Genomic DNA, 9,105 nt, shown 5'->3' on the forward strand with positions numbered 1-9,105 from the left:
TTTAAAATTGTAAAAAATTATTTACTTCTATTTCTTCATGAAATTCAAATCAATTTACTTCCACAGCCCCTATTTATGACAAACATCATCATTTCAAAGCACTTTACCGAAATCTGAAATGTGAACAAAATATGCAAACTGAAACCAAAATAATGCGTATAAATTGCAGTTTATGATGATTTTTATTTATCTAAAACTAACACTTTCAAGGTGGCCTAAAATGAGACATTAATCTTGCTTTATTTTATTTTTAAGAATATCGGATATGTTTTGTATATGAGACGCCGTAGAGGTAAACAGGTGGTAGGTTGGGGTTGAATATGGAATAATCCCAGTCGTATTCAGTCTGCTACACGGCTTAAATTCAATATAACCTCAAACCAGGAAAGGGGAGTTTTACAGCATCAAAAAGACATTTGTTTCGTGGCGTTCATCCCGAACCGCGGCTGCAGGTGACTATCAAAGATAATGTTCCTGCAGGACTTGCGCCGTGTCAGCCTCCTCTGGTCGGAGATCGCCTCCTGCTTTCACCTGCTGTCACAGCGGGAGGCAAGGATTTAGCAGAAACGGTCAACGGCGACGGCAACATTGTTCGTCGTCGTAGGAGGAGACGTTGCAGGAGAAGCTCCCTGGAGACCCGAGACAAAGACGTTAGCGCCAACACAAAGGCTGATGCTTAAACCGCGTCTGTCCTTTTCATCGATTGTTCATGTTTTCCTGTCGAAGGACGTAAATAATTAGACGTCTGCTGGAAATCCTGCACAATCAAAAAACGACAACCTACTATTTTTTTCTAAGAATTGCATTGTCTCTGAGGTCAGTGATCATTAAATTGCATTCGTTTCGGTGCTTTTGTCAAACAGTTTGAGCAAATGCGATGTTTAGTGCCTCCAGGTGTTCCAGACAAGGGATGCATAAAATAATACAACTGGGCAGGAGGACCTTCGACTATGAACAATGAAAGCCGCTCGCCGTCGATTCGTCCCAAGAGAATGTTTTTCTTTTTCTCTTTCCAAATTTAGAACGCTTTTCTTTGAGCATCTTGGAAATGTTTTGCTCTCAAAACCCCCCGTGAGGTCGGGACATTGAGGTCAAGGTGAACCGTGGTCCGTACCTTCAAGTACTGAACGACGTCCCATGTTGAAGGTGGAGGCGAAATTTGCAGGAAAAAAATTAGGAAATTCCAAAGATGTGGCACTGAACAGGTCGGGAACGCTGCCGGACAGGACAGCCGTAAAACAAAACGCCTTGATCCACAACCGCTAACTTTGTAGAAATTAAAAAAAAGAAAACTGTTGAAAAACTTTAAGAAAATACATCATCTTTGTTGTCATTTTTATGGCATGTCGCTTTAGCAGTTGTGAGCCTGAATTATATCTGAGGATTTAATAAATAATTATCTATATGTTACTATCCGTCACTCGTTATGCTGATGATGTTGCCCTTGCATTGCATAAAGTTTCCTTTGAGCTCCGTTCAATAGCATTTAGTAAGGAATGCTGCGCTGCACAGATTTATTTCTGACCTTTACGAAAGTTGATACGGAAACAATCTGTTTGTTTTTGCAATTGAACTCAAATTTTTGATCGCTTTATTGCTGTTCTTACTAAGCATAATATTTCGTGTCAACTGAAATAAGACAGCCACCACTGATTGCTTTGCCATGCAGTATAAATTTATTACAAAAGTGTTTTGTTTTTTTTGTTTTTTACCAAATTTAACTGCATAACGGCACCAGATACTCACATTTCTTTTATTTACTTTCTGCATCACATGGATTGACTCGGCACGCTCGCACAAACAGAACAGACACGACGCTCATTTCAGCACCACTCACCTTCAAGAATCACAAGGAACTTTATCACAACAATAAATAATAATAATAATCCCATGTCAATAATAAACACACGCCATAAACAAAGCATTAAATAAAAACGACAGCTGAGATGGTACAACAATGAGCCATGAAAAGAAAAAAAATATTTTAATGAGAGCACGGGAGGACGGATTCAAAATGCCAGGAAATGCCGTAGCCTTAGGATATTTATTAGTTTGCATTTTTACTTCAGTTTCCTTGGATTTTAGTCTGGGTGAAGAAAAAAAACAAACAAAACAAAACAAAACAAAGAAGTGACTTTAGAAATGTTTGGTAGACAAATGACGCATGTTGTCACATGGTGACCCTGCTGGGATCAGTTGTTGAAACAGAAATCTTCCACGTTGTTGAGTTTGATCGTCTGCAGCTCCTGGCTGTCCAGCAGCCTGTAGCTGAAAGACACGCGGCTGACAAACCGCCCGCTGGACACCATCCTCACCACCGTGTTGTCGCAGCCGATCTTCATGTGGGCTGCGTGGGCGGGGAGAGGAAGGAGCGACGACGCGTGTTAGGTCTGAGCGAGGTCAGTGAGGATCTCACATCAGCTGCGTTTCCGTTACACATGTGTGCAAGACGTTAATGTCAGAAACCCCCCCGCCCACACCAATTTCGTAAATTGCGGTGTCTCCGCGCAGTTAGGATCACATGTGAACAGGTTCGTTCACGTGGTAAGTCGTTAAAAGGCATCCGGTTGTCGATCACGCGACACGTGTGATGCGAAGAAAATTTCGATACGGCCGAAAAACCACCTCATGCTGGCGCCAAAACTTTTCAAAATTGCCGCGCTTCCATTAAGGCAATGTATTTTTAAGAATGTCAAATTGCACAATTATGCGGCCAACGGAAACGCAGATAATGGCAATTTAATGAGGAGGGAAGGAAGAGTGTGCTCACTGGGTCCAGTGAAGGAGATGCAGAGGTCTGTGATGGGAAGCAGTTTAGACGTATCGATGCCACTTCCTCCCAGCAGCTGCACGTAATCCCCGGACTCTGCACAACTAGATAAGGATCTCTGGAAATCAGCACATAAAATGTGACAAATTCAGTTCAGCTTAGGGACGCACCGATCTGATATTAATATCTGTATCGGCCCCGATATTGGAAAAAAAGAAAATTAAATCTAGATCGGCTTTTGGCGATTTGTGGCCGATCCATCAGGGGAAATTCAACCAAGTCAAAGTCCATCACCAATCTCTCAGTGCAGTTATGAAATAAAGTCGGAGGAAAGGCGAAAAAGGGACTTTGAAATGGTGCCACAAATGCTATGCTCCTATTTAGTCATTTCTTTCATTTCAGCATGTTTCTAATTAGATCTGCGGCTTGTTAGTCTGTGGCATTCACAACACAAGTCACAGCTAACTTTAAGATTGCCTTTAGAAAAAAAAAAAAAGAAAAAAAGTTAAAAAGCGAGATGGAAAGCCTCACAGATGGGTGATGATTTCGCATTTTAATCATATTTGAACTTTTGACTTAGAAACATTACTGCTATCAGCGATTCTACTCTTTGAATATTAGTGAATTTATGAATGATTCTACTTTGAAAAGCTGTGCACAGATACCAAAGCAGAGTGGAAATACCAATCTCAAAAAATGTCCCAGGGGGTTATGTGAACGCTCTTTTCTGAATCTTGTGCTGCTTGCATTGGGTGGAAATCTGCAAAGCAGATTAGTTGCATGGGAAACAGAGGCTGGAGGCAGAGCGCCACCGCTGGTCTGCCTGTGTGAAACGGAGAACTGCTGGACAGAAAAGTAAGGCAGCAGTCAAAGAAATCACTACAGTTTTAAAATGCCTGTAATTTAAAATCAGACGGTTACGCTGCCTCCAAACCGCCGTTTTAGTTTCTCTGATGAAACCCGTTGTTTGTCAGTGTCACTACGTCTAATGCTTGCATTAACTGCTATAAAATGTTTTAGATTGGATTTGTTTTTAGAATCAAAGCTTGTCACCTCCCTGACCAGCTTTTGCTTTAGACTCCGTGGATGTTTATAGATTCGAACTAAATTCGGATGCATAGAGAAGTATGATATGCAGGGGAAAATAATGGCTGCTTTTTAACCCGTAGAACAAGCTGAAAGAAAAAAGTAACACCACCATAACAAGCTAATATAACTAACTAGAAAGAGTCCAAGACAAATACATTTTTGTGCACTTTAGTCTTCCATCCACATGAAAACTCTATTTAACATCACTAAGAACAATTATTCATGAAAACTACAACCATTGTGGAGATTTGAGAAAGCTCTCAAAAGTTGCAACGTTTTTTTTGAAGGATTTTGATTGGCTGACAAAAGGTGTACAGCTTTGTGCTACACTGCCCCCTGTGGGTTTGGCATGTTCAAAACAACGCTCAGCAGCATATTTGTGCGAGTTCCTTTTCTGAATCCGACCCCGTGTGTACGATAGTTTTTTAAAGCGATGTGATGGAGATATACATTTTTTATAAAAACCCAGCTAAGTGTGAACAAGACCTGACTTCACAGTGGGGGTTTTTTAAGGACATGGGGTGAGAAATAGACCACCTTCTGTTTTAAAGGAACAGTAACGTTTTGATGCTAAAGTTAACGACCTGATGTAATCCACACTCTGCTGTGGCCGCATGCTGTGGTACATAAATAACATAAAATAAACTGCTCAATTATGTTAAAGTCTGCACTAGGCTTTTAAACTTCCAGAGTCAGGAGTTCTAATCCAACCCTTCTGCATCTTGAGTGTATTTTGTCTTATTTTATTTTATTTACCTTAGGGAAGTTGCTGTGGTGTGCCAGGTTGAACTCTGAGATGTCGATTGCCACTGGATAAATGATGGAGAAGCTGCAGTTTCTGTGCTGCTGCGGCGTCACCATTGTGTAACTGCCCTCTGGTGACTGTGAGATGACATTGCAGGCTGCAGGGAGACAGAGACGGATCCAAACATTAGATACATGCTGGACGGATGCACTGAACAAACGACGTGTTTGTGCCTCATGGCAACGGAGAGGCCTTTGTTTTTTATTCTTCATTTCTCACACTGTAGCTCAAACGGGTCTTCAGCAGACATGCCGATTCGTTGACGTGCACAGGCGTTCTTTTGCTTTAGGAGATTCTTTCTGAATGACACTCACGAAAGGGGTTGACGTGCTTCCTGACCGTCACTGCGAAGCTGCTGCCGGCGCCGTGAACGCGGAAGAAGACCATGGCCACGTTCTGGGAGGAGCGCACGCTTTTCCTCGCGGCTCCCGAGTCGCAGTAGTTCACGTAGCGCTCGTACAGGGGCAGCGGGTGATCCTGGGAGCTGGGGAACTTCTCGCCCTTCATCACCCAGCCGTCAAACATCTTCGCAGGACAGGGTAGCACACAAAAAGAGATGATTTTTTTACTCAAAGCAGCGCAGAAGCAGAGTTTTACATAAAATGTAAAAAAAAAAAAAAAAAAAAAAAAAAAGCTCTGGACTAAATAAGCTAGAATAAAAATTAGGGATGCACAATATATTGGCACCAACGTCGACATTGGGTGATATTTGTCATTTTTTAACATATCGGTATCGGCCTGGGTTGATATTAACAATCGATATTTGTTTCCGTTTTAATTCCGTTCATTTCTGAAAATGAACAATATTTGTTTAATTGGTCATGCGACACAGCTAGTGATGCAGCACAGGATTGTGGGAAATTTAACTGAAGCAAAGTAATCATTTTTTTCAAGGTGTCGAAAAGATAGTATATATAAGAGCAGTAATAATATCAGATGATAAATATTGGATATCGATATCGTCCCACAATTTCACATTGGTAAATTGCTAGTATAATATCAACATAAATATTTTTCAAAAATCTGTTACAGGAGCTTTTCTCACTTAAAGAATGAAAAAAGTTCCTGCTAACAGCAACTATTCTGCTAGCGTACTATATTTATCATTCATTTGTTTTAAATAACTGATACAAATAAAAGCTATGTATGTTTGTTTTTTATTCTCATATGTAGACTTAAGCAAAAATACTTGTTAAATTGTGTAGTAGTATCACATTCAACTAATAGCAAAAAAATGTTTTACCTATGAACCCTGGGTGTATAAGAAGCTAATATTAGCTGGCTAATTAGTCAAGCTATCTGCTCCGGTGGCTAGTGCGTGGGCAGCTGATTAGGTGACCTGCTGCTTTAGGCAACATTGATGGGTGGAGCTCCTTTAGGAACTGACATTTCTGAATAGTCTTGTACGCAAGAGAAAATTGTTTTTAAAGTTTTATTTTTCAGCTAGAAGCCAGGAGTCTGTTTTTGAGTAGGCTATCTGACATGAAGCTTAACTCAATGCTTCTAAAGAGCTTTTCAGAAAGTGTTGCTAATCTTAGCAAATAATCCAGGAGTTGGGTGCAGAAAACGAAGAACAGCCTGCAAAATATAAACTAAACCCACATTTTTTCCCCGATATGAACATCTAAAATAATTTAAAAAGATGTTTAAGGGGTATTAAAGGTGATAATTATGCGTTGGATGCTGCCTTCTTACTGTGATGAAGTCTCCTCCGCTGCAGTCGATGTCCACGCTGTCAAACTCCACACTGATCAGCTCGTTGGGCTCCGCCATGAAGAAAGCTGCGCAGCTGAGCTGGGGGGTCTCAGCCGTGAAGGTGAACTGACCCTCCACGGCCACCATGTCCAGGCAACCTGACAGCCAATCAGAGAGAGTGAACGCGCATCATTAGTAGACACACAGAGCATTTAAACGGAGGATTACAGTTTATTACAGAATTTTCTTTGACATATATTTGATTTTTTTAATTATTATTCTTTATTCTCTACTTTTGTTCTGCACAACAACACGAAGCCAAAGTCCTTGTACCGGCATGTATATATAAAAAAAAATGCCAATAAATTTTAATCAGATTTTTTTTTTCAATAATTGTAATATTTATATAATGCAAACATTTTATTATTATTATTATTATTATTATTATTATTATTATTATTATTATTATTATTATTATTATTATTATTATTATTATTATTTATTTATTTATTTATTTATTTATTTATTTATTTATACTTTTTCCCCAAAAAACTTACGCAAAGGTCTGCGATACATCAACAGCTCGGGCATTTCTCTCCTCAGATCCGAGCTTAAAAGCGAGTAGAGTTCATCTTTGGCGATGTCGTTGCTCTACAAGATTTTAAAAACAACAATAACAACAAAAGATCATTTCTATCCACGCATCTGTGCATCGTTTTTAACATACATCTTAATTTGAAAGTTAAAAAATTAAATAAAACAAACGTTCCTCCTTCTTTCTCTCTCTCTCTGTCTCTCTCTCACCTCGATGTACCTGCAGTCTCCCTTGAGGACAGACAGACACAACAGCAGAAAGAAGAACTGCTCCCGGAAAGTGCGCTCCATAACACGCATGTGAGAATCACCTGGAGTAAAGTTGGGAGAGGTCTGAGCTGCTTTGCGGTCAGCGCTGCCTTTTTTTTTGTTTTATATACTCATCCAATCCGCCACGGAGCGAGTCACGGGGTGGAGGGGGTGAGGAGAGAGAGAGAGTGGGGGGGACCGGTCACCCACCGCCTCCTTCCTTAACCAATTGCGTGGATGTGACGAGGGAAAGATCAAGGCGAGCGTGAAGAGAGATAAGAAGCGGAGGAGAAGATGGGCAGCTGATGCCAAGAGTCAGCAGCAGATTCATCACATCTTATCTTCCCTCAGACTGCCTTGCTGTCCTTGCTCTCTGTTGGTTTTAGCACTTGATGTGCTTGAACGAAGTATTGCAATGTTGAAATTTTTTCTTTTTCTTTTTCACGTGAATATCGACCTTTATCGCACTTTAAAAACACAGTCCTGAATATATATATAAGTACTAGTAAAGCTTTTGGGGGGGTTTTCACAAATGAAATTCCAAAAAGTGTGGCTTGCGTATTAAAGGGACAGCATGTAAAAGCGATAATTTTTTATAGCTTTATACCATAATGCTATATTGTTATTACCTCATCAGTAACATAGGCCTACATTGAGTGTTGCCTTGATTCCTTTCATGCTTATTTGAGAAATCCTTTAACGTCTTTCGATGTTTGATATGTACAGCGTTTTTGTAACAATTGAATGTAATGTGATTGTACAATTAAATGGCACTTAAACATAACGATTTTCATGTTTAAGACATGAGAATGAATCTTGAAAGATACTCTAGGGTCACTAGGGATGTTTTTACGCCTGGTAGTTCAGTAGACTGAGTTCCACTGGAGACCAAAACTGCAGCTTTTGTCCCATTTTAAACTGGTGCCGTTCGCTTTGACACAGCAGTCTGCCGCTAGCTTGTTCCCCTCCTCGCCTGTGGTGGCGCCGCACCAAGAAATGACACGAAACCTCCGAAGAAAACATGAGCAGCTTCCTTCTTCACAAACTAAACAGAAATGGAGTGACGTTAGATTTTAGTGTTTTCGAGTGTTTTGTCTTTGGTGAAAGACCACGAGCCATTTCTCCCGCTGTATTTACCCAGAGTGCCCTGCGCTGCAGTCCTCTTCCTGGTTTTGGATTGACCTCCGGTCCGTTTCGCGTTCACTTTTCGAACCGCGCCATAGTTCTAGCCCTAACAAACTCTAATTTTCACGCAGTGAGAAAACTCCACACCACTCACCTCTCATTTAATTTAATAATAATTTAAGCATGAGATTAGTGAAAGTGATTTTCCCACGTCAGCAGAGTCAATTTTTTTTCAAAGTACACCTTTGCCGTCCGTGAGACAGAATTTGCCCATTTTGCTGAGGATGAAAAAAAAATGACTCATTAAACAGGCAAATTTGATGATATATGTGGCTGTTGAAAAGTTGCTGTTTGCGTTCAGGTAATTTTATTGAACGTCAAGGACACATAAAGCTCGACTTCTGCCTCACCAAGTCCCTGACGGTCTGCAGGCGCCTCAGGCGGTCCGATAGGTCAGTCCGTTCAAAATGCAGAAACTGGGCCTTAGTGTAATCCATACTCAGAAAAAACCTTGTTTGTTTCTGCAAGATAAGCCGTCTAACCCAGGAGATAATTAGGAATGGCATGTCTGAATGAGAAAAATCCATTTATTAACACCTTGAGGGCAAACAGAGTGTGGGACTACATGCTGTATATTCACTAGATTCTGCCATTAACTAACACGTTTTAGTTCTATCTATACTAGCGTTTCAAAAATAAGAGTAATGATATAAACATAAGCTCATAGTTTGTAACATTGGAACAGCAATTTACACCTGGGTAAATTTTCATCTGGTAA

The 9,105-nt window shown here is 40.4% G+C and overlaps 1 protein-coding gene across 1 annotated transcript; it reads right to left on the bottom strand.

Moving 5' to 3' along the window:
* On the bottom strand, positions 1 to 7,559 carry LOC122847292 (corticotropin releasing hormone binding protein). The gene is made up of 7 exons (XM_044144885.1): positions 7,164 to 7,559; positions 6,917 to 7,010; positions 6,360 to 6,517; positions 4,979 to 5,189; positions 4,616 to 4,761; positions 2,771 to 2,888; positions 1 to 2,347 (listed from the first exon to the last, which is right to left on the bottom strand). Exons 1-7 carry the CDS (start codon positions 7,251 to 7,253, stop codon positions 2,193 to 2,195), a joined length of 972 nt encoding a protein of 323 aa, XP_044000820.1. The 5' UTR covers positions 7,254 to 7,559; the 3' UTR covers positions 1 to 2,192.
* Between the last annotated feature and the right edge of the window lie 1,546 nt (positions 7,560 to 9,105).

Source organism: Gambusia affinis, linkage group LG17, assembly GCF_019740435.1.
Source record: "Gambusia affinis linkage group LG17, SWU_Gaff_1.0, whole genome shotgun sequence".
Classification (NCBI taxonomy): domain Eukaryota; kingdom Metazoa; phylum Chordata; class Actinopteri; order Cyprinodontiformes; family Poeciliidae; genus Gambusia; species Gambusia affinis.